The sequence below is a fragment of the Orycteropus afer genome, unplaced genomic scaffold (genome assembly GCF_000298275.1).
Source record: "Orycteropus afer afer isolate SDZICR_OR568_19922 unplaced genomic scaffold, OryAfe1.0 scaffold00005, whole genome shotgun sequence".
In the NCBI taxonomy this organism is placed as follows: domain Eukaryota; kingdom Metazoa; phylum Chordata; class Mammalia; order Tubulidentata; family Orycteropodidae; genus Orycteropus; species Orycteropus afer.
Genome location: NW_006921592.1, coordinates 22636994 through 22657820, shown reverse-complemented (window position 1 = coordinate 22657820; position 20827 = coordinate 22636994). Strand labels below are relative to the sequence as shown.

At 41.2% G+C, this 20827-nt stretch overlaps 1 protein-coding gene across 1 annotated transcript in view; it reads left to right on the top strand.

The window, feature by feature from the left end:
- The first annotated feature begins 8339 nt into the window (after positions 1–8339).
- ISCA1 (iron-sulfur cluster assembly 1) overlaps positions 8340–20827 on the top strand; it is a 14542-nt gene continuing 2054 nt past the window's right edge. Inside the window, exons 1-3 of the mRNA XM_007939040.2 lie at positions 8340–8420; positions 17071–17124; positions 19912–20017. Of these exons, the coding sequence (XP_007937231.1) occupies positions 8340–8420; positions 17071–17124; positions 19912–20017 (241 nt within the window). The remainder of the gene's footprint in view (positions 8421–17070; positions 17125–19911; positions 20018–20827) is intronic.

The window sequence follows — 20827 nt, the reverse complement described above, 5'->3', positions numbered from 1 at the left end:
AATACTGTGTATTAGGATACACAGACACCTGAATCAGAAAATTTAGCTGCCACTCCGCCATAATTGCCCTGAACAAAGCATTTAAGTCTCACTTGTAAAGTAGCCAGACCTATGTTCCTGGGTCATGTTAGCAGAAGACACAGTCCCTGGAGAAAAATACCATGCTTGGTAGAGGATCAGCGGAAAAAGGGGAAGACCTTCAATGACATAGATTGACACGTGGCTGCACAATGGTCTCAAGCATAGCAACAATTGTCAACATGGTACAGGACTGGGCAGTATTTCATTCTGTTGTACATAGGGTTGCTGTGAGTCAGGACTGACTCAATGGCACCTAAGAACAATAACAACACGCTTCTACCACATTCACTTCAAAGATGTGAGATAAAGTGCTCAAGGTTCTTTGGCCTGTTACACAACTGTATACTATTACAATAACCAAAGAAATGATGCATGGCATATTTAAACATCCATTAACAATTAACATCTTTTATTGAATGTTGCTGTGGTGGCACAGTGGTTACAGCATTTGGCTGCTAACCTAAAGATCAGCAGTTGGAACCCACTAGCCACTCCATGGAAGAAAAATGAGAGAGTCTGCTTTGGTAAAGATTTACAGCCTTGGAAACTCTATGGGCCAGTTGTACTCTGCCCTGTGGGGTCATTATGAGTCCGAATTGGCTCAATGGCAGTGGGTTAGGTTTCAGGCAGTCTTCTAAGTGCTTTTCATGTATTCATTTCATCCTCACAATATCTGTATGAGGAAGGCCATGAGAATTAAAATGCCTTACCCCAAGTCACCTAGCTAATCAACAATGAAGTCAAGAGACAAATCTACCATACTACCACCTCTCAATCTCACAGTTTCTTCTATGTACACCCAGGGAGTTTGGAACAACCATCCTTTCATAAACAATGCAATTGCATTTTAGTTAGGAGAGACAGAACTTAAAGGCATTTTGATCTGCCCTTTCTGACCTTGTAGACTCTAAGGGATAAAAAAAAAAAAAAAAATGGCTCTAAAAAAGGTTTCATTAATTAGTTTTATTAATATCAAAACAATAAGCAGTACACCCAAAAGATGAAGTACTTACGAATAAATCTACAGAGACACAAAAGACCCATACAGATAAAACTACAAAACACTGCTACAAGAAACCAAAAGGACCTCATAAATGGAAGAATATACCATGCTCATGGATAGGAAAACTTAGCATTGTAAAAATGACACTACTGCCCAAAGCAAGCTACAGATAAAATGCAATCCCAATCCAGATTCCATCATCATTCTATAAAGAGATGGAATATGGAAAGAGAACCTGGTTATGCAAAACAATACTAAAGAATAAAGTAGGTGGCCTCACACTCCCAGATCTCAAAACCTACTATACAGCCACAGTAGTCAAAACAGCCTGGTATTGGTAAAATGGCAGACACACAGACCAATGGAACAGAATTGAGAACCCAGAAGTAAATCTATCTACCTATGGACAGCTTATCTTTGATGATGGGCCAAAACCCATTAAATTGGGAAGAGATAGTCTAACAAATGGTGCTGGCAAAACTAAACATCCATTTGCAGAAAAATTAAACAGGATGCATATCTCTCACCAAATACAAAAACTTACTCTAGATGGCTCAAAGACCTAAATGTAAAAACCCCAAACCATAAAGATAATCAAAGAAAAAATATGGACAAACTTAGGGGCCCTAATACATGGCATAAATACACTATCAAACATAACTGAAAATACACAAATAGGAGAAGACAAACCAGATAACTGGGACCTCCTAAAAATTAAACATTTATGTGCATCAAAAGACTTTCATCAAAAAAGTAAATAGAAAATCTACAGATGGGAAAAAATGGAATGATACATCTCACAAGGAACTAATCTCCAAAATTTATAGAAAATTTAAACACCTCAACAACAACAACAACAACAAAAAACAAGCAATCCAATTAAAAAAATGGGCAGAGGACATGAATAAACACTTCACCAAGGAAGCCATTCAGGTGGGTTACAAACACATGAAGAAATGCTTGCAATCATTAGCCACGAGATACAAATCAAAACAACAATGAGATATCATCTCACCCCAGCATTAATAGCAAAGTTCAAAAAAAAGAAAACAAGTGCTGGCAAAGGTGTCCACAGACTGGAACGCTCATACACTGCTGGTGGGATTGTAAAATGGTACAACCACTATGGAAAGTGGTGGAACTTCCTTCAGAAGTTGGAAATAGAAATAACTTATGATCCAGCAATCCCACTACTAGGTATATATCCTAGAGAGATAGGAGCATGACATGATTCAATATATGTCCATGCATGTTCATCACAGCTTTATTCACAATAGCAAAAAGATGGAAACAACCTAACTGTCCATCAACAGAAGAATGGATAAACTATGGTACGTACACACAATGGAATACTGCCCAATGTTAAAGAATAATGATGAATTTGCAAAAATCTCATAACATGGATGAACACAGAGGACTGTCTTAGGCTGATTCCCTTGAGAAGAAAAACCAGTGAAGCTTAGAGAAATTTATCTCAGGGAAATGACTCACACAGTTGTAGAATCTGGCAAACTCCAAGTTTGTGGGTCAAACATCAAGCTGGAGGCTTCTCTTGACTCACAAAGCTGCAAGGCAGATGAACACAAGATCAGCAGGCAATGTAGCAGGCTGCTGACTTTGGCAGATGATGAATCTAAGATAGATAGATAGCAGATTATTGGCTCACAGACTATGAAGGCAACAATCTCAAGATTGGCAGACAATACAGCAGGCCACTGGTTCAGCCCCAAGAACCAGAGACAATGATGAACTAGATGTAGGATCTAGATCCAGCAGAAAGGCAGAGAATGTTCCCAAGATGTCCAGATAGATAGATAGATAGATAGATACATACATACATACATATATATATATTAGAAGCAGGCCACACCCCTGAGGAAACTCCCTTTCAACTGATCAGAGAATATCTCATCATGGGGTGATTAAATTACATCAGATTTCATCATAGGGGATGACTACATCACAACTGTTTAAACCACTTAGAATCATGGTCCAGCCAAGTTGACACACAGCCTTAACCAAGGACATTATGCTAAGTGAAATTATTCAATTACAAAAGGACTATTATTATATGAAACCACTACTGTAAAAATTTAAGAAAAGGTTTACACTCAGAAAGAATTGTTCTTGGAAGGTTACCAGGGTAAGAAGGGAGGGACAATCACCAACTAGAATGTGTTGTTGTTGTTGTTTGCCGTCGAGTCGGCCCCGACTCATAGCGACCCCTCCTTGGGTTTCCGAGGCAGTATCACTATGAAAACAGGATTGCCCAACCTTCCTTCCGAGGAGTGGCTGGTGGGTTTGAACAGACTGCCTTCTGGTTAGCAGTCAAGTGCCTTAGCCACTATGCTACCAGAGCTCCCAACTAGAATGTAGACACGTATTAATTTGGGTGAAGGGAAAGACAATATACAATAAGGGGGAGGTCAGCACAAAATGATTAAGGCAGTAGAAGACAAGAGGGAGGAACACAAGAGTTAAAGGCAACAAAGGTAAATGCTATTACATACACAATCCTGCAGTAATAGTAATTACAATAACTTACAGATAGATACATAGGCGCTCTGGTAGCGTAGTCCTTAAGGCACTTAGCTGCTAACCAGAACGCTGGCAGTTCAAATCCACCAGTCACTCCTCAGAAGGAAGGTTGGGCAATCTACTCCGTAGTGATACCACCTCAGAAACCCAAGGAGGGGGTCACTATGAGTCAGGTCTGACTTGACGACACATACCAACAACAACATAGACAGACATTCAATCTGAACAGAGGTGGGAAGGTGAATGGGACTATACCCATGAATATATATATATAGGTTTGACAAAGGCTATCTCTACCTATGTATTTGTATGTGCTGCAATATATCCATGAATGTAATAGAGCATATATGAGTCAAATACAGGAGACAAAGTTATGAAAATGTCTTAGTCATAACCAAACACCTTGAGGGAATGAGTCGCTGGACATGGGGGTTCAGGACCATAGTCTCAGGGGGCACTAAGGTCAACTGGCATAAAACAGTCCACCCAGACAATGTTCTACATCCTACTTTGGTGAGTAGCAACTGTGGTCTTACAAGCTCATTAGCAGCCATCTAAGGTACTCGTTGCCCAGAACAAAGAAGAGTGAAGAAAATCAAAGATGTCCAAAAGATTAATGGAGCACATGAACTCCAACTCCCAGAACCCTATCACCAGAAGAACTAGATGGTGCTGACCACTCTGAAAACCAAACCAAACCAAACTCACTGACGTCGAGTCGATTCAACTCATAGCGACCCTCCTTGAGTTTCTGAGGCGGTATCACTACAGAAGTAGATTGCCTAGTCTTCCTTCCGAGGAGTGGCTGATGGGTTTGAACCACCAGCCTTCTGGTTAGCAGTCAAATGCCTTAGGCACTATGCTACCAGACCACTCTGAAAGGGATCACAATAAGAGGTTCTGGATAAAGTGAGGGAAAATGTGAAACAAAACTCAAAACCATAAAAAAAAAGACCAGACTTACTGGTCTGATGAAGACTAGTGGAACCCCTGAGACTATGGTCCTTAGATACCCTACAAGCTGGGAACTGGCAGTCAAACAGCAGACAGGCCTATAAGGTGAACAGCATTATGAGAAGGGTATGCACTCATTAGAACTATCAAGCATATGAGAGCAAGAGGACAGCATTTGCCCAGGGACAGAGTCAGGAAGACAGGAGAGGATAAGGAGGAAGAACAGAGAGGAGTGGGCACAGGTGAAAGAGGGAAGAACATTGATATAGTGTGGGGATTGCAGTAAATGTCAAAAAGCAGAATGTGTATGAATTGTTGAAGGGAAAACCAATTTGCTCTGTAAACATAAACTTTCACACAAATCACACACACAAAAAAAAAATTAAGCAAGAATCATCTATTCTTCTCCCCAGCACCCACAGAACTCCCTGCTTCCTTTCTCCCTTAACCTCTAGCACTTCCAGAAGATATGCTGCTTGCCTTGACCTTCTCCTCCTTACCACCTGCTAACCTTGCTGCACTTCTGTCTGGTGGGGACCAGAAAGGGGGGAGTTTGTTTATTAGTCAACTCTGGGACATTTCTAACCTCTGAAGAACTGCCCGGGTGGACCAAAGGAAGAATGAAAATCCATGTAGATGTCTGGGCATTGGAACCATTGGACCTTTGAGAACTACCAGTTCCTCTTGCTGGGAAGACTTTCTTCTCTGTTGTTAAGGCTTTGTTGTTCTCAGCTGCTACCTCACGCACAGCTGAACAAAATGCTACCCATCTCATGCCATCCCTGTGATCAATCAGCTGTGGATTGGACTATTAGGATCCCTGGGGTTTCCATTTTGTGATCCATAGGGTTTTCATTAGCTCGTCTTTGGAAGGAGATCTGTGCCTCTACAACCTACTTGTTTTTTATTGTGAGGATTATTAGAGGAGGAGGTAATGCTGCACCTTGTTGAGGGGGCAGGTCTTGAAGCACAATGCCTTCAGAGTCAACAAGGTCCTGAAGCAGTGGTGTCTCTAGAGGGGTGCAGGGAGTGCGCACCACACCAGTTGACACTGTCAGAGGGGGTGACACCAAAACAACTGTACAATTTTTGTGCAATGCTTCAGCAGGAACTTAGTATTTATTATAAAAGTATCCCTATCTTTAGTTATAACAACAAAAATATTTTTAGAAGCCTAGCTTGCATGCATCAATATACCTATAAAGCTAAAACTCTATGTATGATAATTTATTTTTTTGAAACTTCTAATGCAATCTGATCAGAACTGTCATTATTACCCAATGACAATAAAGCTTCCAAGTGTGGTTTAATCTCCCCACCCTACAAGCATGCGCTGTTTTCATTGCTGCCATTGTTTTTATAGTCAATGATTTTTATCAAATTTTCTGGTGTTTTAGCTACAATATTTTAGTAATTAGTATTTGTGAACCTATATCAATAACTTTTTTGAGAATAAAGTAGTAATTAAAGGAAAAGACAAAAATTAAAAAAAGCTTTTACTCAGTTAATAATAATGTTGTTAACTAATAGTGTTGTAATTCAATGTAGAAAGATCTTACAAAACAATTTTCTTGTAAGTATTCATATAACCAATTGAGATGTTTCAAGAAATGGATGCAATGCTGGAAGCACTCAGTTGTCCATGCTAAGAAATTTGGAAGACAGCCACCTGGACAACTGACTAGAAGAGATGCATGTATGTGCCCATTCCCAAAAAAGGTGATTCAACAGAACGCAGCAATTGTTGAACAGTAACATTTATATCACACACAAGTAGTTTTGCTTAAGATAATTTGAAAATGGTTGTGGCAGCATGTGACAGGGAACTGCTAGAAATTCAAGCTGGATTTAAAAGAAGACACTGAATGAAGGATATTATTGCTGATATTGGCTGAAAGAAGAGAACACCAGAAAGATGTTTAGCTGTGTTTTCTTGACTATGCAAAGGCATTCCACTTAATTTTACTCATTAGGAACCTGTACATAGACAAGAGGCAGCTTTTCAGACAAAGGGATACTGAATGGTTTAAAAATCAGGAATGATGTGCATCAGGGCTGTATCCTTCCACCATATTTATTTGATCTGTATGCTGAGCAAATAATCTTAGAAGGTGGACTATATGAAGAAGAATGTGGCATCAGGATTGGAGGAAGGCTCATTAACAACCTGCAATATGTAGAAGACACAACCTTGGTTTCTGAAAGTGAAGAGGAGTTGCAGCATTTGCTGATCAAAGACTACAGCTTTCAGTATGGATTATACTTCAATATAAAAAAAACAAAAATCCTCATAACTGGACCATAAGCAACACCATGATAAACAGAGAAAAGATTGAAATTGTCAAGGATTTCATTTTACTGTTGTTGTTATGTGCCATCGAGTCAGACTGACTCATAGCGACCCCTCCTTGGGTTTCCGAGGCAGTATCACTATGGAAGTAGATTGCCCAACCTTCCTTCCAAGGAGTGGCTGGTGAGTTTGAACCGCCAGCCTTCTGGTTAGTAGTCAAGTGCTTTAGGCACTATGTTACCAGAGCTCTTTAAAGTGTTGAAAAGCTAAGATGTCCACCTTGAGGACTAAAATGCGCCTGACCAAGCAATGGTATTTTCAATAGCCTCATACGGGAGCTCTGGTAGCATAGTGGCTAAGACACTTGCCTGCTAACCAGACAGCTGGCGGTTCAAACCCACCAGCCACTCCTCGGAAGGAAGGTTGGGCAATCCTACTTCCGTAGTGATAACTGCCTCGGAAACCAAGGAGGGGTCGCTATGAGTCGGGGCTGACTGGACTGCACATAACAACAACAACATACGCATGCAAAAGGTGGACAATGAGTAAGAAGACTGAAAAATTGATACCTTGTAATTTTGATGTTTGTGAAGAATATTGAGTGTCCATGGACAGCCAGAAGAAAGAACGAATATGTCCTGGAAAAAGTATAGCCAGAATGTTCCCTAGAAGCAAGGCTGGCAAGACTTTTCTCTCACGTCCTTCGGACAGCTTATCTGAAGTATCAGTTCGCGGAGAAGGACATCATGCCTAACAAAGCAGAAGATCAGTGGCAAAAAAAGGTAGACCCTCAACGAGATGGATTGACAACGTGACTGCAGCAATGAGCTCAAACACAGCAGCGACTGTGAGGATGTCAGTGTTTCATTCTGTTGTACACAGGGTCCCAATGTCGGAGCAGACTCCGTGGGACTAACAAATACATATAGTCTAAAAAATACTACAGTTATACAATTTAAAAGTCATATAACATGTATTCTATGTTTTAAAATAATAATATTACAAGAGATTCTGTATGGTCTCGTGGGGGGATGATACCAAGGATGACACTACTTATGAAGGTCACTCTGCGACCCCCAACCACTCTCTCTGACGTCGGCAGAACCTCCTCAAAACAAAACAAACAAAATGGAGCTCTGATGGCATTATGCCTAAAGCATGTGACTGCTAACCAGAAGACTGGGTTCAAACCCACCACTCCTGGGAAGGAAAATTGGGCAATCTACTTCCGTAGTGATACCGGCAAGACAAGAGTACTCTAGGCCCCTGAGCTCACCAGCCGCGGAAGATACCTCACCGCCAGTCACTTGTGTGGCCCAACCAATGGCGGCGGTGGGCGGTGCGGAGGTGGGCAGGCACGGGGCGGAGCCTGGGCGCTGGGCGCCGGAGCTTGTGGCGTCAGTACGCGCGCCGTGTCCATGGAGAGAGGGTGAACGGTCGGAGCTCCGGCCCGAGGCATCCGGGCCAGCGAAGATGTCGGCTTCTTTAGTCCGAGCCACTGTCCGGGCTGTGAGCAAGAGGAAGCTGCAGCCCACCCGGGCCGCTCTCACCCTGGTGAGTGCGCAGGATGCGCGGCCGGGCCCGTGACGTTTGTTCACCTCCACCCCCTGCGAGGAGAGGTCACGGAGACGGGGAGTGGGGACGCAGAAAGCGCGGACTTTGACGAGCGCCGGGGCGTCGGGTCCCGCTCCGCAGGCACCGTATCTCGGCTTTTTCTTTTTCGGCTCCCTTGTGGGAAAGATAAAGCACCGGGGCGCAGTGAGAACTACGTCTCCCAGGGGGCTGTGCGGGCGCCGCGCTCCAGGCCACGTGGGGGGGCGGGGGAGGGACGGTGTTCGTATTCCCGGGGCGGGTGCTGTGTGGCCTGCGTCCTTAATTAGAACCAGGAAACATCCCCTAAAGCCTTGCACCTTCAGGCTTTTGCTGGACTATTGTTGCTTGATGTCCGATGTTGTTCAGACCTTGAGTGTGCTAAGTACCACAGATACCTCGATGAATCTTATTAGGATTCCTCACTGGGTTAAGCGCTCTATGTACAGACCGGGCAGTTTCGTTCTGCTGTGCATAGGGTCGCTGTGAGTCGGAGAGGACTGGACGACACCTAACAACAATACTAACGAGCCAATCAAGAGGCTCTTGGAAGACATTCCTGTGGGTCTGCTTTCGGAAGGTCAAAGCCTTGAAAATACTACAGAGCGGTTCTACTCTGCCCGTGTGGAACCTGTTCCTGGATTTACAACAACAGCCCCTTCCGGTGCTCGGGGAGGGGTGAAGCTTGTCGCGTGACAACTTAGTGAGTGCGGGGAGAGTCTTAGTGCACAGCCATAGCAGAGCCCTTCCCCCTTGCTGTGCACAAAGGGTTACTTCCTGCTGTCGTGTAATGCTTTGTGGGACTGCCTCCCTGCAGTCCTAGGCTGTGGTATGCACCTACAGAGGACAAAGAAGGATAAAGATTGCCCCACTGAGGGAATTTACAGTGTTTACAGGGTGAAAAGTCGGACACACCTGGGGCACGAATTTACCGTGCAAACAGTATCCCCTTGAATTGTATTTGCAAGATTTTTTTAATTGAGGTATAATTCATATAATATGAAATCAACCACTTTAAAGTGTACAGCTCAGTGGCATTTAGTACATTTATAATGTGGTACGACTATCACTTTTCCTTAGTTTCAAAACATTTTCATCAACCCAGGAGGACCCATCATATCCCTAAATCGTTGGTTGTATTAGTAATTTTGAAAGAGATTGATTTCATAGGAAAGCCATCGCCTCAGCATTGTTCACACACGCACTTAGTTAAGAAGGAGGCTTTGTGCAAGCATTCAGCACCTAAATCTGGGAGAATAGATTATTTAAATTGAACCATGGAGTCCATTCAGTCTAATGCCATAAATGGTGTTTTGACAGAAAATTAATTGTAGCAAACTAGAAGAAATTCATGTTCAGGTGGGAGAATTTGTTTTTATAATGGGTAAATGTTTTAGGACCTTAAAGAGACACTGATGATACAGTACTGTATTCTCTTAACTTTTTCTGTACCGGCAAGCTCATTCAAAAGAATTCTACCATTGGTAGTGGTTAAGCCAAAAAGAGTCAGGAGGAGACTTTCTTGGTCACCATTAACGTGTTACCTGTTCCTTTAACATGCCTTGAATTATTCTCTTCCTCTTCATTCCTACTCATTCAGCAGACATTTATCAAGACCTAGAAATAGTTCCTGCCCTCCTGTCCTGAGGGTAATAACACATCTCACCGTCTCAGAACCAGCTTGCTCACTTCTGGCTCACTACACATGACCACTCATTAGGCTAATTCTGCAAAAACCACTGCTTTATCATATTAGTCCTTGGTTCATCAGAGCTCCTTGTTGCTTGACTCATCTGTTCCAGTTGACTTGCAACATGATAGACTTTAGAAGCTCCTTTCCTCCTGATCTTTCTTACAAGCTGGTGCCAGAGGAAAAGAAACATTAGCACTGCTTTCCACTAACAGGGCTTGTGTCCGTTTTAGTCCTAGACGTATGTTCCTTCATCTCAAGACACTATGGTATATATGCCATTTGTGATTAGTTTTCAAATGTTTTGCAAACATTTTTACCACAGCATGTTCTTTTATATTCAGAAGCAGTGAGGTGATGAAAGGGCTAATGAGAGGCGACGGATAAGATGAAACAGAGGTAATTCAATAAAACTGGTAAGAAAAGATAAATGTTATCTTTGCAATTGGGGTGATACATTGTAAATTTTGACATCAGGAATTGGACATGTGGCAACATTTGAGAAGTGCTGGATCTGTGCAGTCAACCTACCAGAGGGCAGCAAGAGGAAAAGTAATTGATGAAATGGAAAAATGATTCAGTGTTGTCAACATCAAATTATCTTGAATTAACTGGATGTTAGTCCATCTTAAGACTGGTGGTTTCCTTGAAAGAAGGGCTTAGAATAGGGACAGGCTGCCTATGAAACATTTATGTACATAAGGGACAGTTCCCTGGTTGAAGGCTTTCAGACTCCCACCCACCATATCACAATACCCTTGGACACCTGCAGAGAACATAAGAGAGCATTGCCCCTTTTTTCTTCCCCACATTTTCCTATATACCCAGGAACTGACAGGTGGAATTGATTTTATAGGCACCAGAGTAAATGTGCTTGAAGAACCCAAAGATTTCATGCTGCCCTGATGCTGGCAGAGACTTTATTTCCATTAAAGAGATACCGTGGTTGTACAAGTTAGAATTAGTGCAACCCTAATTTAGAAGAAGGGATGTACCCTCAGCTATGCATAAAGCAACCGTTAGTGTGAATTTATTTCCAAGAAAAAAAAGAAATTTTCTTTGAGTAAATATGAGCAAGAGTCAAATAATATTGCTGACATTTACAGTTCTTTCCTGAAGTATATATTCCATACATTGTTGTTAGGTGCTGTGGCAGTTCAGTTTGTGTGTCAACTTGGCTAGGCCTGGTTGAGTGGCTGGGCAGCTGGTGGTAGTTATTCCTCATGATGAGACTGGTAATCAACTCCATGGTGGAATCTCCTGGGAGCAGCTGAGTAGCTAACTGCCTTTGGGTATGTGGTCTGCTTCCTGTACATAAGGAGAAGTTTGGAGAATGGTCTCTAGCCTATGGCACTCTTGGACCCTGCACGTAGCTGTGTCGTTGCTCAGCAGCCTGCTATACTCTGCCGACCTTGGAACTTATGATGGACTTAAGTTAATGGCCTGCCATGTGGTTTGGTAACATCGGGACTGTGCCTTTTTATTTGTCAACCTTGGGGCTTCTCAGCCTCAGCAGCCAGCAGCTGTCTGAGTGAAGAAACGCCTCTAGCTCCAGTGGGCCGGGAGCAGGAGGCAGAGCTGGACCCCAAGGTTGAGGGGCTTTCACCCAGTCCCTAGAGCTTGGCACTTGGAACTTGGATTTTAAAGCCTCCAAATTGTAAGAATAAACTCCTGTTTGTTAAGACCATCCCATTTGTGGTATATTTCTGTCAGAGTGGCACGAGGTAACCAGAACAGGTGCCATTGAATTGACTGCAATTCACAGAGCTCCCATTGACAGCAGTACTGTTCAATAGGGTTTTCAGGGCCATAATCTTTCCAAAATCAGACCATCAAGTCTTTCTACCAAGGATCTGCTGGGTGGGTTCAAACTCTGCCAACTTTTCAGTTAGTAGCTGAGCACTTAACCATTGTGCCACCAGTCTCCTTCATTTTATATGTTAGCCCTAATAATTTTTAGAGTATCACTTTGGACTACAAATGGACTTAAGGAACAAGTTTTCTGTAAGTAGAGTTGCTCCTGTCCCCCAATACAGAAGCTATTTCAAGCCAGACATATTTTTTAAAAAAACCAACTCGCTGCCATCGAGTTGGATCTGACTCATAGCGACCCCTCCTTGGGTTTCTGAGGTGGTAGCACTGCGGAAGTAGATTGCCCAACCTTCCTTCCGTGAAGTGGCTGGTGGGTTTGAACTGCCAGCCTTCTGGTTAGCAGTCAGATGCCTTAGGCCCTACACCTTGCACATTCTCCTTTCAGATCCCTCACACATGGTTTCTCACAGGCATATACTTGTTTCATTTTCTTACCAAAATTAATTCCTACTCTACTCCTTTTCTGAATTTGATTTATAGTTTGCATCACTATGTACCAGTTGTTCTTTAACATTTTCATGTGTTAATAATTTTTGTAAGGTAGCAGTTGTGTTTTAATGTTTATTCTTTATCCCTGTAAGGCAGCCTTTCTCAGTCAGAGTCCTATGGGAGAATTGAGCCCTACAGAAAATAGAGCGACATTTTTAATCCTCCTAAGGATGGTACATAAACACAAACTCAGTGCTGTCCAGTCGATCCCAACTCATAGCAACCCCTCCTTGTGTTTCCGAGGCAGTATCACTACAGAAGTAGATTGCCCTATCTTCCTTCTGAGGAGTGGCTGGTGGGTTTGAACCTCCAGCCTTCTGGTTAGCAGTCAAATGCCTTAGGCACTGTGCCACCAGGATGGTACATAGGCCAGTATTATTCTGATAGACAGGAGAGAAGTTAATTTGTTAGATATACAGTGGATTTCTTGAGGCAGTAGGACTTAACTGTCTTGGGGAACCTGCTTGAGAAAAGGCTAGGAAATGCTTATTAATAAGATTTAAAATACACTGAGGCTCATTAATGGCCTGTTAATTCATAGAAGGACCAGCACTAGAAGTCCTTTGGAACAGTCACCAGAAGTATGTCACCAAGCACTAGCTTTGTCTAAGAAGGAAATTTAAAGGAATTGTGTTGAGTTAGTTCCAATTCATAGCAATCCCTTATGTTAAAGAGTAGAACTGCTCTGTAGGGTTTTCTTAGCAGTAATCTTCTACTTCCATAGTGATACTACCTCAGAAACCCAAGGAGGGGTCGCTTTGAGTCAGGGCCAACTCGACAGCACATAACAACAACAACAATAATCTTTATGGAAGCAGATTATTAGGCCTTTCTTCTTCAGCATTGCTGTGTTGTTTCAAACCACCAGTCTTTATGTTAGTAGTTGAATGTGAGCCGTTTGGGCCACCCAGGGACCTGAGGGAATGTTCTTATTGCTATTAGTTGTGGTCTAGTCGATTCTGACTCATCAGAACCCCATGTGTTACAGAGTAGAGCTGTTCCATAGGGTTTTCAGGTCTGTGACCTTTCAGAAGCAGATGGCCAGCCTGCCTCCTGAGGTGCCTCCAGGTGGGTTTGAACTGCCAACTTTCCTGATGATAGTTGAACACTTGGCTGGTTGCATCACTAAATGTCTAACAACAAGAGAATGGTTAAGTAAATTAGAATAGATCCTACTGGTGAGGTATTAGGTAGTTACTGTAAATAATGATTTTGAAAAATATATAGACTTTGGAGTCACGACTCTTTGTTTTTTCATATACTAGTTCTGTGTGCAGATTACTTAATCTTTAATATCTAAATTACAGGTTTTAAGAATAAAAAGATGCTTATAAACCATTAAGCACCTGTTGTTGTTGGGTGTCATTCGCTTGATGCCGTGGAGGAGATTTCAGCTCATTGCAACACTGTGCGACAGGGTAGAACTGTTCCATAGGGGTTTCTTGGCTTTAATCTTAACAGGAACAGTTTGCTTTGTCTTTCTCTAGCAGAGCCACTGAGTGGGCTCAAACCAGCAACCTTTTGGTTAGTGGCAGAGTGCTTAGCCTTTCCGCCATCAGGGCTGTTTCTGTATTAAGCACTTAAACCAAAAGAAAAAAAAAAGAACTTAATGCCATGGAGTTGAATCCAACTCATAGTGACCCCTCTTTGGGTTTCCGGGGCAGTATCACTATGGAAGTAGATTGCCCAGTCTTCCTTCTGAGAAGTGGCTGGTGGGTTTGAACTGCCAGCCTTCTGGTTAGCATCAAATGTCTTAGCCACTATGCTACCAGAACTCCTTATTAAGCACCTAGACAGCACTTAATAAGCGGTAAATGTGTGTTTATTGCTATGTATCAAATGAGGAATGTGACATGGTACATTTTTCAAAGGTAGGCTACAAAATTGTGTATGTATACTCTGTGATTACAAATATTAATGTATGTAAATGTGTGTATATATACAACAGTAGGAAAAGATAAGGTTTGAAAAAACACTTTAATGCCAGCAATGACTCTTAAAGACAGAAAACAATACTACAGCTTTTTCACTGCCTGCTATTTTACCACATTGTAAACATTAAAATGCCAGGCTTATAATGAAATTAAAATAGGTTGTAGTTGTTGACCCATTTTCAATATATGTAATCATGGAGTTGATTTAATTAACTAAAGTAAAAGTTTGTTTCCAGGTTTTTTTTTTTTTTTTTAACATAGCAAAAAAATGAAAACTCCCTTGAGCTATTTAAGGAAATACACTATTGAGGATGCAAAGTTACTGCTGTAAGGAACAAGAAACTTACTGGATAACCTAAAAGAATGCTGCTGTGAAGCAGTTACTGAGACTCTGTAGTGCCTTTTCTCATCATGTAAACAATAAAAACATGCTGGAGATAGTGAAAGTGGGCCCCACCTCGCTGAGGAGCTCTTTCCTCTAGAGGCTGCGGTGTTGCCGATCCCGGTGCTGCCCCGGCTGTTGGCTAGGCCGTTACAGAGTCCCCATCTGCTCTCTGCCCTCGCCAGCATCACACCAAGACTGTGCAGTGGATTTTTGTTCCAGCAAATATTTTCCCCTGGTTTTGCCTATTTTTAGCTTATCAGAAGTCTTTTTCGTTTGACAGGCATTGAATTAATCTATTTAGCACTCACATAGAAAATGTGACCAGGAAAATTTCTAAATGGGAGATAAGAAACCTAAGGTTTAGTAAAAACTTCACTGCAATCATTTGAAAGGGTAAATGAGCACCTTATAAAACAACTTTCTTATATTTCCACAGTTATTTGAGGTTGATATTGTGTCATTTTGAAAAAAGGGGGTCATAATGCTGATCTTCAGCATTTCTTCCTTCCCTGTGTGGTCAGGCTGTTTGACTCCTGTTTTGAAAGAATCACGGGAAAAGATCTTTAGAGACACCTGCACTTACCAATTTTTTAAACTTTTTTTTTTTTTTAACAGTGACACACAATAGGCAGTAAATAAACATACATACTCACCATAGAGCAATAAAAAATAAATGTTTGACTAACAGAGCGCCTTTTTAAAATGTAATACATTGTTTTCTACTTTTTTTTTTTTTTTAATAAGCTAGTCTAGACCTCCTAAATTGGTTTCATGACACTTCTAAATGGGGTCTACACCGTTTAAACATCATCTGTTCAAGGGTCCACCCCCAAGCGGGACGGGAGCACACACTCTGTGCCATCCCCTGGGTCTGTTCCCTCAGCACAGGCTTGAGTTCTGGCTACATCTATTATCAAGTAATGGTTTGTAATCTCCAGACTTTGGGATTTGGCAAACCTGTGAAATGCCCCTACAGGAAGCAGGAGGACCATCATGCCATTGCCAGCTGAAGGAGTTAATCAAAGTAGGAAGGACATGATCTTTCTGTGATTTAGCTCTGTAGTAACAGCTGTTGTATACTGAGCCCTTCATGCCTGGAACTGTCCTAAATGCTTCTCATAAATCTGCTTATTTAATCCTCACAAGAATCCTGAGGAGGAACTGCTGTTACCTGATTACAAACGGGGCTGGAGTAAGGCAAGTAATGGGACTGCCGTTGGGACACTTCTAGGAAGTGGACCCAGAGTGCAAACAAAGGCTGGTCTTAACAGGCTCTTTCCCAGTAAAGTAGGGTTGGTAAGCCCTGAAACACTCTGTTCCTGTTTCTATTGTTGACTAACTTAGTTCTGTTCATCTAGATATTTTTAAGCATTTACTTTAAATAATAATCAACAGGAAGAACCTGATATACCCAATAAGGTACTATATTCATTCACTGATTATTTAAGTACCTTCTGTGTACCAGGCAGTATACTTATATGTGTTATATTGTATGTTGCTGGGCATATAGTAGACGAACAAAATAGATGTTGCAGGAGAAAAAAAAAAAATTACCCTTGTGATGGAAGTAGTTAGTGGTGGTATTGTTATGTGCCATCAAGTCAGACCTGACTCATAGTGACCCCTCCTTGGGTTTCCGAGGCACTATCACTACAGAAGTAGAGTGACCAACCTTCCTTCTGAGGAGTGGCTGGTGGGTTTGAACTTCCAGCCTTCTGGTTAGCATTTGAGTGTCTTAGGCACTATGCTACCAGGGCTCCTAAATAAATACTACCATAGAGATTAGGCAGAGGGGAACATGGCCCTGGCAGAGCGAGATTAAAAGAGTATTGCTGTGAGATGTTTTAAAAATAAGAAGGTGATTTGAATAGAGTTCTTGTGTTTGTTCATAAAACCTGTAAGTTTCTCTGGCAAGAATGGAACATAAATCTGTCACATGGATTTGCTAAAGCTCAGCTTGAATAGCCTTCCAAAACCAAATTCTCTGCCATTGAGTTGACTCTGACTCATAGTGACGCCCATTGGGTTTCCAAAGCTGTAAATCTTTATGGAAGCAGACTACCTCATCTTTCTCCCACAGAGTGGCTAGTGGGTTCGAACCACTGACCTTTCGGTTAGCAGCCAAATGCCTTTACTACTGTACCACCAGAGCTCCTTTGAATAGTCTTACAGACTAAGAAATAGAAGATTTAGAAGAATGCAGATTTTTGTAGCCAACAATTTAATAATGTGTTCTTTTTTCAGACACCTTCAGCAGTACACAAGATAAAACAACTTCTTAAAGATAAGCCTGAACATGTAAGTAAAACAAATCAGACAAATACTTAGTGAAAAACTAAAGTTGTATTTTCAGAATGAATTTGCTTTGGAATAAATTGCATGCTTTCATTAATTAGGGGATTTTACCTTAAAAAGTAATGTGTGCTGATGACTTTTAAACATTCAAATAGTAAAAAAAAAAGATAGTCAAGGTAAAGTTCTCATCAGGCACTTCCTCCTTATTCTTCCATCTATGTGGCAATCTCCCAATATCCTTCCAAAAACACTCTGTCCATTTTATGTGCCCAGACCAGGGCTTCTCAGCCTCGGCACTGGGGACATTTTGGGCCCAAAAATTCCTTGTTGGGGGTGGATGTTTATCAGCATCTCTGGCCTCTACCCTCTAGATAGCAGTAGCACCCTCTCCCCTAGTTGTGACAACCAAGAATAACCCCATGCTTCTGTGTGAGTTCTCTCTTCCCACTCATTTTAGAACATACTTAGCTTTTTATCCCTAGTAATAGATCTTGAATATCATCCCATGGTATTTCATAAAGGTGGCTCACTCTTTGTTGGGGCTGCATATATAGTATGTTCCACTGAGTAGGTTTGATTTGTTTAACCAATCTCCCATCTTTAAGGTCCTTCCAAGGTCCATTCAGTGCTGCCACAGACGTCATTTATCAGTGGCCCCAGTGCTCCAGGCACATTGTTGTGAATCTGGAAGCATGTATCCACTATGTGTAAGATGCTCCTAATGGGTGTGGGGATGATTGGAATTTTCATACATTGTTAATTACCTCTGGAAACCAAAAAACCCAGTGCCATCAAGTCAGTTCTGTCCCATAGCGACCTATAGAGCAGAGTAGAACTGCCTCGTAGTTTCCAAGGCTCTAAATCTTTATGGAAGCAAACGGCCTCATCTTTCTCCCACGAAGTGATTGGTGGACTTAAACTGCCAGCCTTTTGGTTGGCAGCTAAATGTTTTAACCAGTATGCAACCAGGGGTCCTGACTGCCTTGAGTGCATATATATTACGTCAGGTAATCAGACTAACAGTGTTTAGTAATTAGGCTATTAAGTGGTTTTAAGTTCATTTATACAACCTACATTATGATAGAACAGGAATTCCAGTCCCTCTTTGCTGAGAAAGGATATCAGTATTCCAACTCAGTACAGATGGAGTAATGGCTAAAGTATAAATTGACCAAATTAAATAAGAATATAGCTGCTTAGATTTTGAGGCATGTTTATTTGAAAAAGGAATTGCTTGTGTCATAAATTACACCTCAGGAAGTGTTGGCTGCAGTTACCTGAAGCTGGGTTTTCTTGTGCTTTTTGAGTCACTCAGTTCTCCTCTTCACCTGGGAGCTGCCTCTGTAAACGTTATTTCAAATTAAATCGAAATGTCCTCATCCATTCCTAGTATCTGGACTTACTGCTGGCTATTAGGTTTTCTGTTTACAAAGGTGAAAACTAGGTTGAACAAATACTTAGGAGTGTGCCCCACAATTTCAACTAGACAGCTTATTATTTATCATGCTAAATAAGTGACATTCCCTCACAGATACTCTAAGCAATCACTCTGAAGGCAAGTGAAACCAAGTTCTTTCTCTTTATTGTATAAGGGCAGAAGAGATTGCTCTGAATGCTATAGGTCATCAGTTTCCAAAGCAGGGAATAATATTTCTGCTGTAAATAAAAATTATGTTCAGATTAATATATAGTAAGGACTATAAGAAAACATGAAAAAAGATATATGCTGTTTTCCAAAAACCAGACTCTCTGCCATCAAGTTGATTCCAACTCACAGCAATCCCCATTGGGTTTCCAAGGCTGTAAATCTCTACGGAAGCCGACTGTCTGACCTTTCTTCCACAGAGCTGCTAGTGGGCTTAAACCACCAACCTTTTGACCTTTTGGTTAGCAGCCAAATGCCTTAGCGTAGTGGTGATTATAGTCTCCCCTCACCCTGTATTGTTTTATTCGTATATATTAATTATCTTTTTATTCTTTTTGGATTCCCATTACTGTTATAATGATGTTTGTACAACAGTAAAATCAAAAAATTTAATATTCTTTTTGTGTGTATGTGTAGTTTGGGTGCAAGTTTATAAAGCAAATTAGTTTTCCATCCAATGATTTATGCATTTTTTTCTTTGGTGACATTAGTTGCAATCCTCTCCATATAATAGCACACTTCCCACTTCTTCCCTGGGTTCTCCGTTTCCATTCATCCATCTTTCCTGCCTTCTGAGCTTTGTTCTTGGGGGAATGCTGCTCTTTTGGTCCCTTTTGGTCTTTGTGGTTGATTATTCTGATGATTACATTCCTCACAGGTATTATTCTTCACTTTATAGGTCTGTCTTTTGTTTGGTTGAAAGATGATCCCCAGGGTGGGTTCATTTCCAGGTCTGAAGGGTGTCTAAGGGCCATGTTGTTGTTGTTGTTAATGTGCCGTCGAGTTGGCCCCAACTCATAGCGACCCCTCCTTGGGTTTCTGAGGCAATATCACTACAGAAGTAGATTGCCCAACCTTCCTTCCGAGGAGTAGCTGGTGGATTTGAACCACCAGCCTGCTGGTTAGCAGTCAAGTGCCTTAGGCACTATGCCACCAGAGCACCTACTCTTACAGTAGTGAGCATTTTTAAAAATGTTTATTCTCCATTCTGTTGTTACCTCCAGCCGAGACATTTTATAACCAGAAATTTAATGTTTATCATACTTTTTAAAATGCTTATGAGAACATTAAATGTTTTTTAGTAATATAAATTGTTTAATCTGCAATACTGTAAAATTAAGTATATATTTACAATTCTTTTTCAGGTAGGTGTGAAAGTTGGTGTTCGAACCAGGGGTTGCAATGGCCTTTCTTATACTTTAGAATATACAAAGACAAAAGGAGATTCTGATGAAGAAGTTGTTCAAGATGGTGAATATTTAACAAACTTTTTCTGGGTACTTTGTTTTGTATAGGGTGAAGTAATGGTGATAACAGTAGTAGGAAAAACACAGACTGCTCACTCTGTGCTAGGCATTGTTTGATTTACGCACAGCAACTGAATGAAGTTGGTACTGTATTATCCCTATTTTGCAGATGAAGAAACTGAGGCACAGAGGGGAAGTATGGTGCCAAAGGTCACACAGGCAGTAAGTGACCTTGGTAAAAATTTAAACCCTGTCAAATTGACTCCAGAGACTGCTTTTATAACTAAATGATAGATTATTGGATAAGTTTTTGTTTGTTTATATTACAAAAGATCATCTGTTTATCTTCTTTCCTAGAAAGTTTTTAAGATGCTAAAACTTCTCAAAGGGAACCTACCAATTATTTTTGCTTGAAGCAGCAGTTTTACATCTATTTCAAAAAGTAATGTCAACTCATGCTTTTAAGGAATTCTCTATTTCTAATTTTTACTAAAAATTTCAGTGCTTTAGTTACCTTATTTGCTAAACCACTTCCCTCTCAGTAATCTGATAAAACTGATTTAAAACAAAACAGCGCTATAGCTGTCTGGGAACTTCATTTGTGGGTTTTGCAGTGTAGGTTTTGTGTGTTGGAAGTGAGATATGATAGTAGCTAGCTTGCATTCCTTGCCTGTATGTGTGAAGTGTGGATTCCTAAGTGTTCTTTCATTTTAGTAAACTGAAGTTACCAACAAACAAAGCTGGTTTTTTTAAATTATTTATTGTGATTTGGGTGAAGATTTACAGAGCAAATTCACTTTCCATACAGCAGTTC